The 18950-nt window shown below is 51.0% G+C and overlaps 9 protein-coding genes across 9 annotated transcripts; 3 read left to right on the top strand and 6 right to left on the bottom strand.

Annotated features, from left to right (window-relative positions):
• Nucleotides 1-96: 96 nt before the first annotated feature.
• On the top strand, nucleotides 97-1867 carry BDV37DRAFT_293756 (putative choline transport protein; the record flags this gene model as incomplete). Its single annotated transcript, XM_032089490.1, has 3 exons — nucleotides 97-248; nucleotides 335-966; nucleotides 1065-1867. The coding sequence occupies 3 exons, from the start codon at nucleotides 97-99 to the stop codon at nucleotides 1865-1867; spliced, it is 1587 nt and encodes a 528-aa protein (XP_031946456.1).
• Nucleotides 1868-2750: 883 nt separating this feature from the next.
• BDV37DRAFT_278109 (uncharacterized protein) lies at nucleotides 2751-4633 on the bottom strand (the record flags this gene model as incomplete). The annotated part of the gene is made up of 4 exons (XM_032085952.1): nucleotides 2751-3707; nucleotides 3768-3922; nucleotides 3982-4249; nucleotides 4310-4633. The coding sequence occupies 4 exons, from the start codon at nucleotides 4631-4633 to the stop codon at nucleotides 2751-2753; spliced, it is 1704 nt and encodes a 567-aa protein (XP_031946455.1).
• A 769-nt stretch (nucleotides 4634-5402) lies between these two features.
• BDV37DRAFT_236888 (uncharacterized protein) lies at nucleotides 5403-5719 on the top strand. The gene has a single exon (XM_032080649.1). The coding sequence runs from the start codon at nucleotides 5526-5528 to the stop codon at nucleotides 5691-5693; it is 168 nt and encodes a 55-aa protein (XP_031946454.1). The 5' UTR covers nucleotides 5403-5525; the 3' UTR covers nucleotides 5694-5719.
• A 1219-nt stretch (nucleotides 5720-6938) lies between these two features.
• BDV37DRAFT_278108 (uncharacterized protein) lies at nucleotides 6939-8987 on the bottom strand (the record flags this gene model as incomplete). Its single annotated transcript, XM_032085951.1, has 4 exons — nucleotides 6939-7830; nucleotides 7906-8617; nucleotides 8722-8931; nucleotides 8981-8987. The coding sequence occupies 4 exons, from the start codon at nucleotides 8985-8987 to the stop codon at nucleotides 6939-6941; spliced, it is 1821 nt and encodes a 606-aa protein (XP_031946453.1).
• Nucleotides 8988-9205: 218 nt separating this feature from the next.
• On the bottom strand, nucleotides 9206-13166 carry BDV37DRAFT_109266 (uncharacterized protein). The gene is made up of 3 exons (XM_032078343.1): nucleotides 12836-13166; nucleotides 12207-12773; nucleotides 9206-12138 (listed from the first exon to the last, which is right to left on the bottom strand). The coding sequence occupies exons 1-3, from the start codon at nucleotides 12870-12872 to the stop codon at nucleotides 9752-9754; spliced, it is 2991 nt and encodes a 996-aa protein (XP_031946452.1). The 5' UTR covers nucleotides 12873-13166; the 3' UTR covers nucleotides 9206-9751.
• Nucleotides 13167-13301: 135 nt separating this feature from the next.
• Nucleotides 13302-13741, bottom strand: BDV37DRAFT_278106 (thioredoxin family protein; the record flags this gene model as incomplete). The annotated part of the gene is made up of 3 exons (XM_032085950.1): nucleotides 13302-13478; nucleotides 13531-13590; nucleotides 13640-13741. 3 exons carry the CDS (start codon nucleotides 13739-13741, stop codon nucleotides 13302-13304), a joined length of 339 nt encoding a protein of 112 aa, XP_031946451.1.
• BDV37DRAFT_109258 (uncharacterized protein) lies at nucleotides 13672-14208 on the top strand. Its single transcript, XM_032078342.1, has one exon. It carries the CDS (start codon nucleotides 13851-13853, stop codon nucleotides 14130-14132), a length of 282 nt encoding a protein of 93 aa, XP_031946450.1. The 5' UTR covers nucleotides 13672-13850; the 3' UTR covers nucleotides 14133-14208.
• Nucleotides 14209-16338, bottom strand: BDV37DRAFT_109257 (nucleobase cation symporter-1 family protein). Its single transcript, XM_032078341.1, has 4 exons — nucleotides 15982-16338; nucleotides 15488-15922; nucleotides 14761-15432; nucleotides 14209-14704 (listed from the first exon to the last, which is right to left on the bottom strand). Exons 1-4 carry the CDS (start codon nucleotides 16082-16084, stop codon nucleotides 14286-14288), a joined length of 1629 nt encoding a protein of 542 aa, XP_031946449.1. The 5' UTR covers nucleotides 16085-16338; the 3' UTR covers nucleotides 14209-14285.
• BDV37DRAFT_109256 (uncharacterized protein) lies at nucleotides 16339-18641 on the bottom strand. Its single transcript, XM_032078340.1, has one exon. It carries the CDS (start codon nucleotides 18333-18335, stop codon nucleotides 16593-16595), a length of 1743 nt encoding a protein of 580 aa, XP_031946448.1. The 5' UTR covers nucleotides 18336-18641; the 3' UTR covers nucleotides 16339-16592.
• Nucleotides 18642-18950: the final 309 nt, after the last annotated feature.

Genomic DNA, 18950 nt, shown 5'->3' with positions numbered 1-18950 from the left:
CTTTTTCCTTTGTTTTGTTCTGCTTACCTGCTGCGGTTGGAACTTTCCATTGCTGACTCGCCATTTCTGTATTGATTCCAGCTCGGTGGCCTAAAAATGGAGCAGGCTCCAGACAGCGCTAGTCGCACCAGTAAGGGGAACATCCAGGTCGATGAAGCACGCCTTGAAGCGGCCTTGGGCCATAAACAGGAATTGGTTCGTGGTTTCGGATTGTTTAGCTTGACCAGCCTGGGAATTATTATTGCCAAGTATGTGTCTGCACTGGGTTCCCTGTCGCCCCCTACTTGTCTTCCTGAAGTCGCCGATCCTAACCAAGATAACTAATTGCTAATAGTTCCTGGGCGGCTACTGGAGGAACGATTGTGACTGCACTGTATAATGGCGGTCCTATGGCCGTCTTATATGGACTTATCCTGGTCACTGTCTTTTACGCATTCATCTCCGCATCCCTCTCTGAGCTGGCCTCTGCAATTCCCTCGGCAGGTGGTGTCTATCATTGGTCGTCCGTGGTGGCAGGCAAGTATGGTCGTGCTGCAGGCTTTTTCACTGGCTACCTCAATGCCTGCGCCTGGTTGCTATCTGCAGCTTCGATGAGCTCAATTCTGGGGAATGAGGCGGTTGCCATGTATCTCCTACGGCATCCGGGGGTAGAATGGCATAGCTGGCAGCCCTTCATTGTCTTCTTAATTGTACTATGGATGTGCTGTGCTATTGTGTGTTTGGGAAATCGGTACCTTCCGCTCATCAATCGGATCTCGCTGGTACTGTCCATGGGTGGTTTGTTTATAACCATCGTTGTGCTGGCCGCGATGCCGCGTGGTCGACGCGCGAGCAATGCGCAAGTCTGGAGAACCTACTACAACGAAACTGGTGGCTGGTCCGACGGTATTTGCTTTCTTTCTGGGCTGCTGAATGCTGCCTTTGCGGTCGGTACTCCGGACTGTATTAGCCACCTTTCCGAAGAGGGTATGTAGATATGTCCTGGTTTCTTCCCCTCCATACGGTTCCTTCACGTTTGCCTCTCTGACCCCAGCTTGTACATACTAACGATGCCCGACCTTCAGTTCCCCAACCAGAGAGAAAGGTGCCACAGGGCATTATGCTGCAGCTTCTAACAGCCTTTCTCACCGCGTTCGTCTATCTCATTGCGCTGTTCTATGGTATCAATGATATTGACGCCGTTCTCAACACCAACGTCAATTATTTTCCCGTCGCCGAGATCTACCTGCAGGCAACAGGTTCTACAGCTGGGGCAGTAGGCCTTATCGCCCTGCTTTTCCTAGCCACTTTTCCCACACTGGTGGGAACCCTCACAACCGGTGGCCGGATGTGGTGGTCGCTTGCGCGCGACAATGCCACCCCTTTTCCCTCGTTCTTTGGCCAGGTTCACCCCACGCTGGACTGTCCGGTCAATGCCACAGTAGCCATGGCAGTGATGGTTTCCTGTCTCGGTTGTGTTTACGTGGGCAGCACCACGGCATTCCAGGCGTTGATCTCGTCATTTATTGTTCTGAGCACGCTGTCCTATGCTGGTGCTATTGTCCCGCATGTGCTCTCCCGGCGCCGAAGTATTGTCCCCGGGCCCTTTGCGATGCCCCACAAAATTGGGTATGTGGTTAATATCCTCGCGGTCCTCTACATCGCCGTCACGGTGGTGTTCTTCTGCTTCCCCTTCACCTTGCCGGTGACTGTGCAGAATATGAACTACACCAGTGTTATTACCGTCGGGCTTATGACCCTTGTCGGCATCTGGTGGTTGTTCCAGGGTATGCGGACTTATAAGGGGCCTACCTACAGTCGCGAGGCGGCTGAACGGTTGGCGATTGGGAAACAGGAGTCTGTAGCTGAGATGAGAGCGACGGCTTGAGTGTAAAATATTATATAAAAAGCATACTATTGATGTTTTCTATTTCTAAGTCAAGAAGGCGAGAACTAAATACAAGTCACTAATCATTAATATAGGCTTCACATGTATAGAAAGATGCAAAGCAGCCACTGATCTACCCATCACAGACATCATGAATCCTCACACCGTGCAATTGGTACTACGCACAGGCGAACGCCGACGGTGCCTTAAAGACGGAAGTAGAAGTACCTTTATTTCTTAAGATCTGCAGGGCTTACAAGGCTGAGCAGAGGCCCGTGGGAAGATCTGCATCCTCACAGGGCAAGATCACTGGGGCGTCAACGATACTATGACTCCACTACCCCGACCCAGTGGACTCTCGGGCAAAGATGGGAGGATTCAGTGGAGCTTACGTATTCCGAGGATCGTTACTAGTGATGCATTTGACCCGAAGCTCACTTGTGGGCCGAAATGGGACATCAATCTCTTTCGAAAGGAGGTTGGCCCTGCTAACCAGCAAAGGTCACTCCACATCATTGGAGTATAAGCCACGCACATGCTCACGATCATATCTGCTAATAGTACATCCACTGTGGCGAGAACCGTCCAAGGGAGTGACCGGTCGGACTAGGGAAAACACTCTAGTAAGAATTTACGTTAGTATGTGTGGGTCTCGTAGGATTTGCTTCCTGGTAGTAAGGATTCGTATGGCCAACTTCCGCTACTACGACCGGTCAGGAGTTCAGCTATATAGACTAAACACTTTATACTGCTACAAAATTGCAGTGCTAGCATTTCTAGTCTACAACTGCCCGCCGTAATAGCGGTAGCCACCTTTGAAAGCTTCTCATGGCATGACTATCTGGCTGCATAAATTTCTTCGTTTCATCGACCTAAAAAGGTTTCAAAACGCACTAGTCGAGTTAGTCTCGTCCACAATGCCATCTCTGAACACCGCATCGATCGCTGCCGTGTAAAGAGCCTCGGAGCGCTTGCGTGCAATGGTGCCTTTCGGAGTTCTTGCAAACCCCACAGCAGGATCTGTCAGGAGGATACGACATCGTGAAATCTTGCCTTGAGTCGGTGCAGCGGCATTTGCTTCTTCAATCGAGGACCAGATCTTGTCAATAAATTCGTCTTTGCTCACACCATTCAAGGGCTGCGAGGGCTCAATTACCAGGACAACCGCCGGGCGGGCATTTCCGACGACCAGCGCGCCCGCGACATTAGGATCTCCTTGTAGAGCCGTCTCCATGGGAACGGGGAACACCTTTGCGCTAGTGCCGAGCGCGATGAGATCGTCAGTGCGAGAATGGAATTGCCATAACCCTGCCTTTGTCGGATGAGGAGTGAAGAGATCCTTTGTACGCCATACCTTCACCTCCGGGAATGTATGTGAAAGAGTACGTCGCCCGCGGAATTTCTCATCCTGATGGAGCACCAGCTCGTAAAGGCCGGAGCCTTCCTCTACCTCCTGCATATCGCACTCTTCGGCAGGATTGGGCTCGAGATACTGCCATTCTCCGGGCTGGGGGATAAGCATCTGGATCTGACCGCTCTCAATAGAGCCGTACATTTGACACAGGTCCGTCAATTCGCTGAGCTTCTGCCCAACACTGGGTGCTAGAGGCCCTCCGCCAAAGAGTACAAAGTCGAGACCTTCTGCCTTTTTGGTCGCATCCGGGTCGCATGTCCACCACTGCTCGATAGTCGACGGAGGAATATACAGGGCTCGGACTGTCGTGTGGTTCATGATAGCGCTCACGAGGCGACCGCTGGGGGGCATCGTTGAAGGACCCCAAACAGCAGTAGCAGTCGTGGAGAACGCGGGTATCACCATGAATGCCATTGTACCCCCCAGCTTCGCTTCATTAGTTATTTGATAACCAAAAGGAATCAAGATCCAGGGGAGACTTCTTACATGAAACGGCGGGAAGCAGCAGTAGAATCGCCCGGGTGGAGAGAAATCAAACTGGTTAGCATTCTGTGGCCGACGCCCTTCTGGGACTGGGATATTTCGGTCGGAGTCCGTACAAGAGAATGCAGCATGTGTATAATACACAATCTTTGGAAGTCCTGGAATTATGACTCGAGTCAGAAACCATCTAGAAGGCTGTGCAGGGCGCTGATCGTACCCGTGGATCCAGACGTGTGCATAGCAAGACATTTTTCATCCTTGACGTCCGCAAACATGACATCAAAAGGGTATGGACGGGACTGGCCATTCAGTACTTCCTCCAGGGATGGTACTGGCAGGTAGGATATCAGAGAGGCAGAGTCAAGCTGCTGAATGCCTTTAACCACTGGCTCCATTACATCCGCGTAGAGAAGAAGGTTCACTTTCCCCTCACGCAGCAAATACAGGTTGTGATCAGGCGGATTCCGTGGCGATATCCAAAATGTCTAGCAAATCACGATATCAGCTGAAATGCCAGGCCTCGGGAGGAATTTCGGATTCTCTACCGTCCATCCGGCTTTGATTGCTGCAAAGAGGAGAACAGGGTATCGGATATCTGGTACTCCGACATACGCCAGGACTTTCTTTTCCTTAGGGGCATTCTTAGAATGGTTATCTAGCCACCAGGCCATGAAATCGACCGCGGTTGCCATTGTCTTCATGTCGAAATCTCGAAACCCATCCGCCACATTTTGGGTTCTTGGCATGGAATTGAACACGCGATTGGGATTTTCATGGGCATGATAGTCAACGACGTGAGGCAGCAGTCTCTGGCCTCTGAATTCCTCTGCCCCTCGACGCCATATCTCGTTGTGGTTGGGAACAGACATTATGGGGGGAAGCCAGAGTATACAACGAAGGATTTTGTTTCAAAAGTATGAACAGAATGAAAAGGTTGGGTTCTAGGTAGCAACGAGAGGGGCCCCATTATATTTATTAGGCATCTTATCAACCATAATCATATGCCACGAGGGAGATATCGGTTTCAACTCCACATAGTGCTCAATACCGGGATTATTGCAATATTTATTGGTTTTACGTACTGTCAGGCCAAGCAAGCTAAAACGACAACCCCTCCAACCGACAAAAGACAGTGGAGACGGTGGCGTGCGCTTGTATCAGACAGCTGGCATTAGCCGTAACCGTCCAACGCCAACAGAACAGTGGAGAAAATGGCGTAACTTAACCCCAGTAAGAGGACCTTTAAAACCAATGCCTGTGTTATACTTGTGACTGTTCCTCGGACGCGGCAGAATCTGAAAGCGGTGTTCCAAATTCACATGTATGTCTTCAACCATAACGTAGTTTCTAGTTCGATACTCCTTCCTCCTGATATCCTTAACCCATCTTCTTGACTAGGAATTACCCAGAGTAACCCTCCTTTTCATAGTTTCCATCATCCGTTCATTACTACAGAAAATAAACGCAGAAAACTGATTTGGAATGGTCGACTCTCGATCTACCTTCCGAGGTACGAGCTGAGAGACACCAAGGCGGCTCCCTTCGTGAAGTGGACACCGTGATCAGGTACAGAGAACTTTGGCAGTGTCTCTATTGGACATTTGATACTTCAAATCTGGCCAAAAACTAGGACTCAACGTCCCCTTGGTGAAATCGAACTCCTTGCCTATATGGGTAAGCTGCACCAAGACCATCTGTGCACGCCCATCTGTAACTGTTGATTGGCGATGGTATTCTTGGTATACGGCCTTGGAATACCAGATGCATGACAACTGGAAACACCTTGCCTCCCAAGGCCTACTGTCACACAACACGGTCAGAAGACTATATCGGGGGTACTTTTTGAAAGACTTTTTGCTCTCCATCAGCATTCTTGAGACCCTTGCTACCCCTAAGGTATGGCAGGGGCATTCAATGGCTGCCGTTTGAAGAGGGATCGCTATCTTAGAAAGCGCCCGTTGCTATACACTTGACCTGACTACGATCAATCAACTAGCCACACTACGCCGTTTGTATTTCGATGACAAGAATCTCATTGATACGAAGTTTACCCAAATCTACCATACTCTACAGATTACAAGAGAAAGAGGAGTGATGACGAGTCCGACTATAATGATTAAAAAATCCTCGTCACCGGTACAGATATTCACTAAACTGTTTAGGGTGCCCATAATATTGGGAATGTGCAGGGCGCACATCATGTTAGTGCTTTGCCAGACCCGTTATTTGTGAATATCATCGCTTATAATAATTTCTATACCAGTAATATTTGGGTTATGGGCCCTAATACTACAGAAATAGTGCGATAAACCGATTTGCACTATTATCCCAATCATTTCACAGAAATCGTTAAGCTACTCCGTTGAGCATCGCCAGTTTAACATTCTTATGCCGATAAATTCAACTTACTATGGCTATATCTTCCCCTCTGATTATCATTTAGGTAGAATCATCCCTACCGGGACAATGTGACTAGATTCACCGTACGCTCGGGTCCATTCATAGGTAACATATTGGTCCGCCACTTCACTAACGCAGTAGCGTTCACTTCTAGAGGATCTCATCACGCATTCCAATAATCTGGCGATCTCCCACAACTCTGGAAACATTCATACTCACACAAGCAGCAACTAGGAAATTTCGTGAAATATGAGTTGTTTTTCTATTTAGTTGCTCACACTTCTGGTGGAGTGGGCTAATCATGCTATCATCAATAGGTCAGAGTGGCTAAGCAACCTAAACTTGTATTGAAGCGCGATGTTATATTACCCAGAGCTTGTCTGCTGCAGATGACTCAGGTGATGCTTATTGTGCTTCCGCCAGATGTTGGTCGCTCAAGCTCCCAGTTTTACTTGCCATTTCCCTGGTCAGTTCCTATTAGTAAAGCCGTATGTGCTTTGCCATGTTGAATCTTGATATGAGTCCAAGCCTCGGCTATTGTCTCCGAAGAGCCTTGAACTTTGGCTTCGTCGGCTTGATTTACAGCATGTATGCTTGGCGTTGTTTCCGAAAGGCCGTGTGATAACAAAAACCCTATGTCACTCTGGTACAGTATTATGTTCTCGATCTACAACAGCCATATGCTATGAATGATTCTAGGCCAGATCTTCTTATGTCTCCCTTATGCAGCGTACGCGTTCGTCATATTGCTCAGTCAGATATTCGTCATGCCTTCTAATCATCAAAGCTACCCTTTTCATGGTTTAGACCATCATCGCAACATGAAAGAAAAGCCTCAATGTCGACTCTCTGCTCTTTTGTCCCAGACGATTCTGCACTTTCCGTGTATGTAGCCAACAATACATCCTCCAATGATTCTGAGTCCGAATGTAGTGCCTCCTTTTCTATCCCTCTCATTATCGCCTTTACCTCACTATTATGGGCCGATATGTTGATAACATTTGGCAACGTGCGTCTGTCTGGGGCAACATACTGAACTCGAGCAGCGAGACCATCCCATGTTTTTTGGGTATAGTATCTCTTCCATGACGTTGGTGTAAGACCGAAAAGGGCCACGAAACCGTCAAAGGTCAATTGTGACGGTTTAATTTCTCTACTGTCTCCCTGGGGGATCTCCAATGACTGTAGACATGCGCGGACCATGTGCAGCCAGAACCGGGCTTGCGTTTCGGAATATGGTGGTGTCACCGTGTGTATAGCCCGTAGACGGATAGTCGTTGATTGGAGTGTGACAAGTGCCTGTTTCATGGCATCTTCGTCGTACGATTCCGAGATCTGTTCACACTGACTGGTGAACACAAACGCGAATCGTATCAGTCTAGCTGGATCTCCTTGTTTTGTCGAGAAACTAGCAGGCTTGTCAAGAAGGGATGTCACGACTGGCAATGGCTGACGATCAGGAGGGGTCCATGAATCCCATGCCCGTGGATGAAAAAGATATTTTGTGCTATAATACGAAGTCCAGAGACGGGGGTCCATCACAGATGGTGTATGGAACAAAACCTTGTAAAAGTCGATCCATAACGGGTCTCCACCAAGTCTGTTGGCGATCCTGTAATTTCTGATGGCGATCTGTAACTGTAAAATCCAGAAAATAGTTATCGTACTATGAATAAATTCTTAGTCTATTGGCGTTGCCAGGGTATAAACTAAAGGAACTTCTGAACTGGACAGGGCTTACCGATGTACCCTATTTCTGAACTTCTCTGGCAGACTGTTTTGTAATCGCCTTAGGTGGGCGATTATGACATCAGCCATAGCAAACGTACTTTGTCTTCGTTTCACATATTCCAAAACTACAATGTAGGTGACCTTCAGGTGGGCATGATGATCCCACACTGGTATATCTCCAGTAACGAATGAGTCCCAAAAGGCCTGGGGATTAACAGGATCGTGTGATGCTCGTTTGTCAATAGGCTCGCTCTGACTCGGACTGGATACTGTGTCCTCTGGCTCGTCTAGAGTAAACACTATCTCAGGCTCCCTCTTGGAATCAGCACTCGGTTGAGGCTGGGGTTTTGGTCGAGTCCGCAAAAGAAGGTTTGCAGATGAATGAAGTTGGCGGAGGATTTCCAGCACCCCTTCTCCCGTTTTGGCACTAAGCCTGTGATCTAAAATCCTCCATGAGAGTTGATCCCCCCACTTGGCCATTTCCTTCTGATACTTCTTTCGCAGGCCATCGACAATTTCTGCAGCGCTTTCTGGGGGAAGCGTGTCTTGTTTGTTGAGGAGAATCCATAGATGTCTACAATCATGCTGTTGCACAAAGTCGACAAAGTATTGAAAATCATAGATGGGTTCGGGCTGCTGCGGATCGCAGTTGTGGATAAATAGAACAATGTCAGTCTCCCGAAAGTAGCTGTGGGTCAATTGCTCGCGCGACCTTCTAGATACTGTAACTTGTCATTGATACGCCAGTAAATATGAAGGGCAGAAATACGAAATGACATAATAGTACAATGCAGAACAGGCACACTGTCATTGTGGGCTCACTCACTGGACATATCCCAGATTGTCCAGTTATACTTGTTCGGGTATTCGACGGTCTCAACATTGAAGCCGATTGTCGGAATGGTAGTGACTAATTCCCCCAGCTTCATCTGATAAAGTAGAGTAGTCTTGCCACAGTCATAGTCACCGACCAAATTTACTCTGAATTCCAGGGTTCTGAAGGGCCACATAACCCAGTCAACAATAGCTTCGGGGACTGGCCATCAGCATGCAATATAGTGCACCTGGGACTTCAGGGAACCTACAACTCATAGTGCATCTATTCGTGTAATAACTTGCACACTGCAGACCGATAGGCGTAGTACACCTGTATAAAAGAAACGTAGTCTGGAGCGTCAAGATGACTGTTATAAAGGATGATTATTGCTGCCTGTATTGGGTTGAATACGAGAGATCTGCAATGTGTCCACTACTCCCGTTCGTGAGCCAAGGCATACACCGTAGACCGAGTATATAGCTCTTGATAAGACATAGAACGTTTAGGTAGAACAGGTCAATCTGTGTCTAGAGCTTGGAGTCACTTCATGACAATTTGAGACCGTGACACAGGACTTCTTTAAATATATATCTCGAGAGGGCAAGACCGCAGACATCTGGAATCATCTCCACGGACCTTACCCCAAGCTGTAAATATCTACCGAAAATCCGAAAGAGCCGTTACTACTCAGCCTCGTATTTAGTTCAGCAGTCTTTTCCTTTGGGTTCTCTTTTTGTGTCGTTTAAAGCGTGCCTTGGGCTCCAATATTGGTCTTGTGCTCGAATGGAATGTTTGTCATGTTTGTCATGCCCCCGAAATCATCGGATCAACATCCACCCGAGCGGATAAACCCAGTGGAGAATACGGCGTATGTAATTAATTCTGTTGATTCTCCACTTCGATCTTGTCAAGTGGATTCTCTCCTTCTCACATCTATGGTCCCTGTCGTCTTTAAGTGGGGAATTTGGCTTACACGAGGTGGAAAGTATTCATTAACGCTAGTATTAACAATTTTATAGGATGATCTGCTGCGTGCGGCCTAATTACCCTCCTTGAACTCATCAATCACACTCCTAGGCTCAACATACTCGCCCAACGGCTCATATGCGAAATCATATCCATAGCCCTTTGGTCCACCGATCTCGAGGCCTCGTTTCGTCTTGGACCAGTGTGGAGAGCAGGCTAATCCCAGCACCACCACCTGGTAGCCATAGCGGTACTCTGGCACCCCGATTGGCTTGCCTGATTCCTTGTCCAAGATGCAAATGAGGTCCGGTACGCTGGCAATGATCTTCCTCGAGCCGTCGGCAGCATGATGCTCTGCGTAGATATTCTCATTTTTGAACGGGATGCGGAGCTGCCCACCTTGCGCAACCGCAGGAGAGCAATTCTGATTATTGGCCTGGTCGTCATCTTCGGCGGGGACTTCGGTGATGATGAGCTCGCCGTATGAATGTCCTTTGTATACTGTTTGCTCGATTCCAGAGATCTTGCCTCGGAATAGGACCTTGGCGGACTGGGGGCCTCCGACTTCAGCAATGATGGCTTCTGGCACGGTGAGAAGTGTACTATATTGAGCAGCTTGGGCAATGGCTCTCCCGATTCTCCATGATAGTGACACCGTATTCAAAATGGCGATTGCCCTCACAGCCGCACCATTTGTCGGGCGAGCTGATAAGCCAACTAAAGAGCCCATTTCAGTCAAAGCAGCACGGAGCACCCGGTCGACCATCTCATCATCGCCCGCTCGGGGCATGATGACAGACCTTCCATCGCCGGAGTCAATTGCACAAGGAGCGAGCTCCCCCGGCCGATACACGGCCATTGTAGTCTGCCAGATCATGGGATTGGCACGGCCCATGAAGTCCGCGTCAATAACGGGGCAATCGTAGAATCGATCCGACCCCCATTGAAAGGCTTCGAGACCATTGGACCCACCGATTTCGAGGCCCATCACGGCATCGAAGGATTTGTGACCCATGTAGTGCATGAGCTGGCCGATCGCATCCACCGTTTCGTGGGCTTGGAGTCGCTCCACAGTGGTTGCCGGTGATCCCATGCGTCCTCCCCAGTAGACGAGTGCATCGTCCGGCAGGACGGAATGATCGATGCACCGGATTTTGTACCCTTGACGGATCATCTCTTGTAGTTGAATGCGGCCAGCGTCTGGACTTCCGCCACCGCCGCAGCCGAGGACATACGCTCCGTCTGCGATGTAGTCCAGGTCGGTTTCTGTCAGGAGCCATTCGTGCCAGCCAGCCTTCTCGTTGAAGAGAACCTTCGGCCTGTAGGTAAGATGATCAACGGGAATCACGTCCGGCACTTGAAGGTGTTCCACCGTCCTGGGGCTGTCAGCTATTGTCTCCTCCTCCACGGCGCCCTCATCGTTGTCAACAAACATGTTCATTGACCTCTCAGTATCCAAATCTCCAATCGCCTTGACGACAGTTCTCAACTGATTGGAAATATATGGAATCGGCATGGACTCAACCTCAGCAATAAAAACACTATTTGGAACGGCGCCGGCTTGAATAGCTCGTTCAATGGCAGCTTTCTTAGCGTCTTCCACAGCGTCCGTGATCGACTGATTTGCGATGCTGGTTATTTTATCTACTGTTCCACCGACCTTGGCGCAGGCGGCGCCCACCGCGTTCGCTACATCGAAGAATGGCGGGTTGATGAGTTTGGAGGCACCCACTAGCTCTGCAGGGGCCAGAACGGCACCTCCTCCGACAAGGAGCACTGGCAGTGGCTCTGGTGAGGTCTTCATGAGGTCAATTGAGCGCTCCAAGACCTGTTTGATCCGTGTCTGTGACGCAGATACCAATTCAGGAGCTAGATGTTTAACGGACTCCGCATTACCTACGACACACTGACCACCGGCAACAGCAATATCCGTTGCAGTCAGAGTCTCTCCGCCAAACACAAGACCCTCTGTGAGCAGTCTATGCCCAACGGAATCTGGACCAACGGTGACAGCCCCGGTCTTTGCGTCGCTTTGTGCATCGCGGACAATGGATCCTCCACCGAGTCCGACAGAGTACAAATGGGGCATGGAATAATTGACCTTGATTCCCGCGGCTTTGACATAAGCCGAAGCTTGACGTGGCAGCCCGGAGGGAAGCAGAACCCCAACATCAGTCGTGGTTCCACCGATATCAACGACGATCGTAGACTTATTAGCCAGATCCTCTCCAGCTAGATATGCGGCGCCGCGCATGGAATTTGTAGCACCGGAGTTGAACGTCCGGATAGGTGTCTTAGCTGCATTAGTCGCATCTATGATGGTGCCATCATTCTGTGTGAGAAACAGCGGACACTGCAGATGAAGGGATTTCATCGCACCCCGGAAGCGTCGGATTGTTTGACGCGCGTATCTCAAGATGGCGCCGTTGAGGATAGCAGCATTTTCCCGTTCCAGGAAACCTACCACCGTGCTCGTTAGCATTACCCTCGCCGACCCGATTTGTGACGGGGCAGAGTATCCAACATACCTATATTGGCAATCTCCTTCGAACATACGACGTCCGCCCCCGGAATCTCGCGGGCAATGATCTCCCGCACTGTTTCCTCCTGTCGGAACACCTCATCAATGGGCGAGTAAACACCTGCCACGACGACAGTCGTTAAACCCAGCGCCTTGATGTTCTCGCACTCCCGAACGACCTGCGATTCGACCACCGGCGCCTCCTGAGACCCATCAATATGGAGGCCGCCATCGATGTACCCGACATATCCATTGATGAGACTGGCCAGTCCAGCTGGCCACTCGGAAAACGGCTTCACATCGCGCAGGAACGATTTCGACAATCGGATAATCGCAACCTTGCTTAGACGGCGGGGGTCTTGCTCCAGCACGGAGTTCAGGAAGGCAGTTGTGCCAATAGTAACGGACGCCACATTTTCTGGAGCGACCCTGGAGTCCCGGAGGACTGTGTTGATAGCTTCTTGGATGCCCGTGGTGACATCCGGGGACGTTGGGGCTTTGTGAGATGAGCGAATGCCCCGAGACGGTGCGTCTCGCTGTCCCAGGTCGATTAACACCGCGTCGGTGTTTGTTCCTAAGGGGCGTGAGCGGATCCTGCATGGATATACAAGGCAATGTACGAAGCTGTTGTCTTACCGCCGACGTCCACGCCGATCCGCACTGACTGCGCCATGCTACAAAGTCTATCCAATACGGTAGCTTAGCTCTCTAGCGATTGAGTAGATCACTAGCTAAGCTCCGACTGCAGCGCCCTCTCGCAGTCTTGCCACCTATTATATCGTTAGTCAGCTTGGGATGCCGATTGTAATGCGTTGATCGCGCAACTTCGGCTTTGTCACTATCCTCAAAGTCCCCGAAAGGCAATGTCGCCGACAACCGGGACAGTCGCGCTAAAACATCCCACAATCCCGACAATTGAATTCTTCTGTGTCCAAGGAAAAGCAAACACGACAAGCCCCTAAGAGGAGGGGCCTTCGATTACATGCAGAAATAATCCCTGTCAGATTTAATCTGGCATGCATCACATTGGAATTTCAAAGAAAAATGCACTAAATTCAATACAATGCTGACAACCTGATCGATTACATGAACCACATTAAAATCAAGCCACCACCGTCTTCAGGTAATACTCCAACGACTCCAACGGCTTTCTAGAAGGAGGATTTGGCACTCGGTCTCGCCAGATTTCTTTGCCATCTTTGTACACGACCAACGTTGGCCACCAGGTGACCTCTGCTTTCTTCTGCACTTCGGATCCCGCTTCGTCGACGCCGTTGACCTGGATACTGTGCATTAGACATGGCAGACATAGTACGGTCGCGGTGGTATACCTTGTAGAAGCGTACGCTGCTTTGGTCTTCGGCGATCTTGCTGTATAAAGGTGCGATTACCTTCCCGACCGATTAGTATCCTGAACAATCAGAAGTCGGAGGTTCTTACATGACAAGGACCACAATGAGGAGCGTAAAAGTCCAAGACCACAAGGCCTGGCTTCGCCAGCTCGGCCTCGTACTCAGCAAGAGAGTGGATTTCTGCAATCATGATGGCTGCTGTGGTGGTTGATCGTGATATCTAGATCGATGACAGGGGTTCGCCCGGTCGGACTGGTTTTATATGTGGAGACCCTTCGACCGTTGCACCACCATCGCCAATGGCAAGTTGCCCTAGTCTGACCCTATCCAAGATCTTCTCGCATATCCTGGTCAATCTGCTTGGTCTTAATCCCAGCAACAGGTCCCAGGACCCACTAAGAAGCGCTAGAATCCCAACCGAAGCAGTGGTGGACCCATCTCGGCGAAGTCGGGAAGTTAGCCTAACCATCAACTTGTACATCTCTGCCGTTCCTGCCGTCGGGTTGCCAGATGTATACGTACTACACGGTCGGGGATGTTCTGCGAAAAGGAAGGACACCGGGTGTCAAATCACATTGTGACATGTATTAGGCGAGTTCTATTATTACTACATAGAATGGAATTTTTTTTTTTTTCTTGGAACACGGAGACAGCGCCCATCCGGTACAAGGTCGGGACAACCAAGGTCACCCCGTTCAACTCACATCGTTCGCTATGGGAGGACCAGCGCCAGTCTATGGATGTCCGCCCTTCTCCAGCGCGGTAATGGTCTGGCTCTGTATTTCGTCCGACCGCTCGGTATACATCGGGTCAAACTCCTGCTCATCCACCGCCCCAATACCCGCCGGGGGACTGAGATAGCAGAGGCCAGCATGTAGCACGAACGACGCAAAGAATCCCGCGATGGGCCACAGGTAGAATGTATACGTCAAGCCAATGGGAATTCCTGTGTTGTTTGGATTTAATGCGGCGAGACCGGGGATACTGGGCGCAAATCCAACCAACCAGGCCGTGAACGCACGCCAGTTGAAACCACCCTCGAACCAATAGATGCTGCTCGCATCGGCGCGGTAGAGATCGGATAGCTTCAGTTTTTGCTTGCGAACGACGTAGTAGTCGGCAACCATGGTGCCCATGAGTGGGAACAGGATGACTGGCGCGGTTAGTGTGGGATTGAGTAGGGGGTGTATCACGCCCGAGAAAACTCACCTCCGAAGCTATTCAGAGTGTTGGTGAAAATGGCGCCGTTGGCGATGATCTGCCACGGGTTGATCACCACGGAAATCGCAGCCAGCAGATACGATCCACGACGGATGTTGAAGTACCGGGGGTACAGTCCGGCGATGTCCATGCCGCCCGAGACACCGTTCTCGATGGAGTTCATGGCCATGATACTCGATGTCAACCCGAACGCGACGAAGAATGCCGCAGCTCGCATGGCCGGGTTATGGTACTGGTTGTCCAGCCACATTTGCAGAATATTGGGTGGGTTCCACAGACCCAGTTCGTTCACGTCGCCATACATCTTCGCGGCGGCGGCGGTGCCAAAAATCCCCAGGATGGGCACGACGTTCCCGGAGATCAGGAACGAGAAGAGCTGACCTTTGACCTGAGCCCCCGGTCGTCGGGCGAAACGTGAGAAATCGCTGTGACTCGCCATGCCGACCGCGTTGCCAGAGAAAACGACCGCGAAACCGTGGATAAAGGTCCATTCCAGGTTGTCTGTTCGCTGGGATGTTTGGAGGGTCCCCAGGGAGCCACCTCGGGCACCAGCGATGAGGCCGATCGCCAGTCCCAGAATGACGAGCAGGTTAATACCGGCGATAAACTTAAAGGGCTTCTTCAGCTTGTCCGGGGGCACCCACAAGAGTCCGAGCGAGACTGTACCGCGTCAGATCCCATGTTGCGGGCGCAAATAAGCGGAAGGCACACTCACTGATATTAAAGATGACATATCCGACGAACTGCTTGGTGGTCATATGCGCCGACTCCGGCAGTGTGTTCTCCATATGATGGTAGCCGGAAAAGATCGTCGACAGGATAATCGCCACCAGTTGGCCGCCCGTAAACGCCTGGACGCCATACCAAATAATGCAGAGGAAAATGCGCAGAATGACTGGCACATACGATCCCCACATTCCAAACACGGAGCGGGAGTTGACGGTGAAGCCAATGTGCCAGACTCCACCGGGCCATCCGACACAGAACACCACGGCGGTCTGGAGGAATTTCGTAATGATGTTGCAGAGGATGGATTGCCAGACATTTAGACCGAGGCCGAGGAGCGACGAAGTGATTTGCCAGCCGAATGTCGTGAAGAAGACGGTGCTCCATAGATAGAGGAAGTCCCAGCTGGACCAGATCGTACGATCTATGCTCGAGGGTTAGCACCGTCACGACCCCTGTTCGCATCCCCACATTAAATCCTACCTCTAGGCAAGGGTATCAGATCTCGATTTCTCCACTGATCGGTATCGCCGCTGAGCTTCAGAGTGCGGTGCAGTTTGCTCGCTGCGCTGGAGAAGCCACCCATGGTGTGGTTCTGTTCTTATTTATTCGTTTAGCTCGTTCCCATGCCACGTTTTCCCCGGTCACTGTTTTCCCCCTTAAATCACTCGGCTACTTCGGTCGCGTTGGCTTTATATGCTCTCGTTGAAGTGACTCAGAGCTTGGCTGTCCATTCAAATGTGGCTTTGATCACGTCTTCGACTCGCAGGATTGTTGAGGTTGGGGAAGGGGCAAAAGATCTGGCTAGGCTGCTAAAGTTGCCAAACCGACTAATTTACGCGACGCCGTGTTGATCGCTTCAACGGGTAACATCCCCGACATCGGTCATCAACAAAAGTACGGGCACAGTATAGCACGATCCGAGTGATTTTCTGAGGGCTGAAGATTGCGTTGATTCGTTCTGGGATCGCTCGATCGGATTGCATTTGAATTCGAATTTCTTACGTCTATTTTTCTTACCTAATCTGCATAGTTCTCCAGCACGCTAACGAAGACATCCCCACTGGCGCTAAAGTCTCTCTAGCACTCTTGCGTCAACCCGCCATATCGCGATTCCCATGTAAAAACCCTTGAACCCCTTCAAAGTCGATATTACACGTCCAGCCATCTTCTTCCGGTAAGGTCTGTGTCGTCGTTTGCACCTTCAAGACCTCGCTGGCCACCTTCTGCAGCTCCTGCACCGCGGATTGCCCTAAGGGCCAATGTTTACTGAACGACTTCAACACCCCGATCGCCAAGTACATCGAGTCATAGCACTCCATGATGTCGATATTCTCGTCTTGACTCCTCTTGGATAATGCAGACAACTGTACGATCGCTGCACTCAGCAGCGCGCAAATAAACAGCGGCGTGTGCTTGATCACCGGGAGCCGCAAGGCTGCCAGGTTGAAGATCCACTTGGACGCGACAATCGCTTTCAGCCCGTGCAGACGCTGGGACGTCGTCGGCGACACATGAGGTTCGTTCTGCGCACACGCGATGTCCGGATTCGGGAGCATGGAGATGAGATCGCTGCGCGGGAAATGCAGGAACATGCTGGCGTACTGCACGATCATGTACGCTTGGAAGAGCATCTCGTCGCCTTTGCCGTCCGGTTGCAGGATATCTCCCTTCACATCTGGGAGATGGTGGATCCAGCCGGCGATGGCGTGGTCCACGGCGTGAACCTGCGACGGGCGCATGTTGGAGTCCGGCTCGGTCAGGGTGAGAACGTTCACGAAGATGCGAACGGCCTCGATGCGATAGGAGTACGAGGAGAACTCGATACTGTTGGGGTTGAAGATCCTCTTGTCAAATTGGGTCAGCGACACGAGGTTAGAGGGATCGGGGATGGTGAGGTTCTCATAGTCGGTCTCCTCGCAGGGGAGGAGGACGTCGGAGAAGTATGTCGCGCGGGTGAATCGCTGGTGGCGGTAGAGACCGGAGAGAATGCCTTCGCTGAAGACTAGCTCCCACCAGGTCCGTCGCAGGCTCTCCTCGAGCATGTGGTTCTGGTTCCCATGCTGCACGGCGAAGCTCGCGCAGTCCATGCCGAGTTGAATGGCCAGGTCGGTTGCCGCTTGGAAGATCGTGAACGAGTCCATGAGTTCGTAGCGCGCGTGGATCGCCAGGGCGCAGATCAACCGGGCCTGGACCATCTCCGGCGTCTGCGGGCTATTGCTGCTCATGATGGCCTGGACGGTTTCCTCTCGCGTCTGCCAATCGACCGGGGACGATGCATAGTGGCTGCCGACGAACTGCACCACCGCCTGCAGGTAGTCCGGGTAGCCCTGCGTGGCGTACAGGGAGTGCGGGAGGAGGATGGGATGCGCGGGGTGAAAGTTGCTGAAGTAGTAGTTGACTAGGCGTTCATTGTAATGGAGGCGAGATGACGTGGTGGCCGTGGTGGTGAAGCTGGTCATTGGGGAGGTCGCCGAGGCCGGACCAGGAGCGAGGTTCACCGGCTGCGACACCTCCCCTGGTGCCGGGGTGTCCGCGAGGGAGAGAGGCAGTGTCGTATTCGGGGTGGCCGGGAGAAAGGAGGATCGCGGGGTCTGGATGGCGAAGGTTGAGATATGCTGAGAGACCGAGTCCAGCTCGGGTCGGTTTTTGGGCGGGCGTTGCCCACGCCGCGAGGGGATGTACGTGCAGTTAGACCCCGCAGACAAGCACCGCGAGCACTGAGGATAGCCCGAATTGCATTTCAGACGTTTTTGTCTACATTGCGTACAGGCAACCGCGGCCCGTGCGGGATGGTGGACCGCAGGCGTTGCTGGTTGAGCGGATGAATCTGTCATGGTTTTGTGGGAAGCTGTGGGAACGTTCCGGTCGGGGAAGTGGAGGAGGTCGGCGTTGTCCTTTACCACGATGGCTTGTGCGGACTCGGTCTACCTCGGTTTTCTTTCGTATCGTCTGTGCTGATAATATTAGCCCCATCTCGTATATCTTCATGACGCTAGCGGCTTCATAGCGCAGAAACTAGTCGCAGTCTGGTAAGGTGGATGCCACTGTAGCCTGTAGCCTGGGGGATTGTCAGAGATTACCCCTGTAGACCAAGAGATATCATACAAGGCTGACAAAGGCAACAAAAAAAAAAAAAAAAAAAAAAAAAGAAGAAAAAAAGACCCAAAAAAAAGCAAAAAAAAAAAAAAAAAAAACAAGCAATACAAAGTGCGAACAAGCACCTTGTTCTTTGAATGGCTTTGTCGATCTCATCAACCTCGGTAGATGAGGCAGGGCTTGGCATCCTCTTAGGGCACCCCGCATCACAGGACCTGAACTGGGGAATATCAAGATTAATGCAGAGTCTGGAGCAAACCATATCCATGAGATGTGCTCCTTCCCGAGCTGTCCAATTCAGGAATAGTGAAAACATCGTAGGTCTCCGAGTTCTCGTTGTGAATCACCTTATG

This window comes from Aspergillus pseudonomiae, assembly GCF_009193645.1.
Source record: "Aspergillus pseudonomiae strain CBS 119388 unplaced genomic scaffold BDV37scaffold_3, whole genome shotgun sequence".
NCBI lineage: Eukaryota > Fungi > Ascomycota > Eurotiomycetes > Eurotiales > Aspergillaceae > Aspergillus > Aspergillus pseudonomiae.
This window is presented reverse-complemented; position numbering and strand designations above follow the sequence as displayed.

Bases quoted from the DNA above. Each gene is read 5' to 3' on its own strand.
- BDV37DRAFT_109257 (XM_032078341.1), bottom strand. From the start codon at position 16,084: ATGGGTGGCTTCTCCAGCGCAGCGAGCAAACTGCACCGCACTCTGAAG. The intron at 15,923-15,981 runs GTAGGATTTAAT...CCTCGAGCATAG, and splicing joins TCTGATACCCTTGCCTAGAG to ATCGTACGATCTGGTCCAGC. The intron at 14,705-14,760 runs GTGAGTTTTCTC...TAACCGCGCCAG, and splicing joins CACTCTGAATAGCTTCGGAG to TCATCCTGTTCCCACTCATG.
- BDV37DRAFT_236888 (XM_032080649.1), top strand. From the start codon at position 5,526: ATGCATGACAACTGGAAACACCTTGCCTCCCAAGGCCTACTGTCACAC.
- BDV37DRAFT_109256 (XM_032078340.1), bottom strand. From the start codon at position 18,335: ATGACAGATTCATCCGCTCAACCAGCAACGCCTGCGGTCCACCATCCC.
- BDV37DRAFT_109266 (XM_032078343.1), bottom strand. From the start codon at position 12,872: ATGGCGCAGTCAGTGCGGATCGGCGTGGACGTCGGCG. The intron at 12,774-12,835 runs GTAAGACAACAG...CACGCCCCTTAG, and splicing joins GATCGGCGTGGACGTCGGCG to GAACAAACACCGACGCGGTG. The intron at 12,139-12,206 runs GTATGTTGGATA...GCACGGTGGTAG, and splicing joins GAAGGAGATTGCCAATATAG to GTTTCCTGGAACGGGAAAAT.
- BDV37DRAFT_109258 (XM_032078342.1), top strand. From the start codon at position 13,851: ATGGCAAGTTGCCCTAGTCTGACCCTATCCAAGATCTTCTCGCATATC.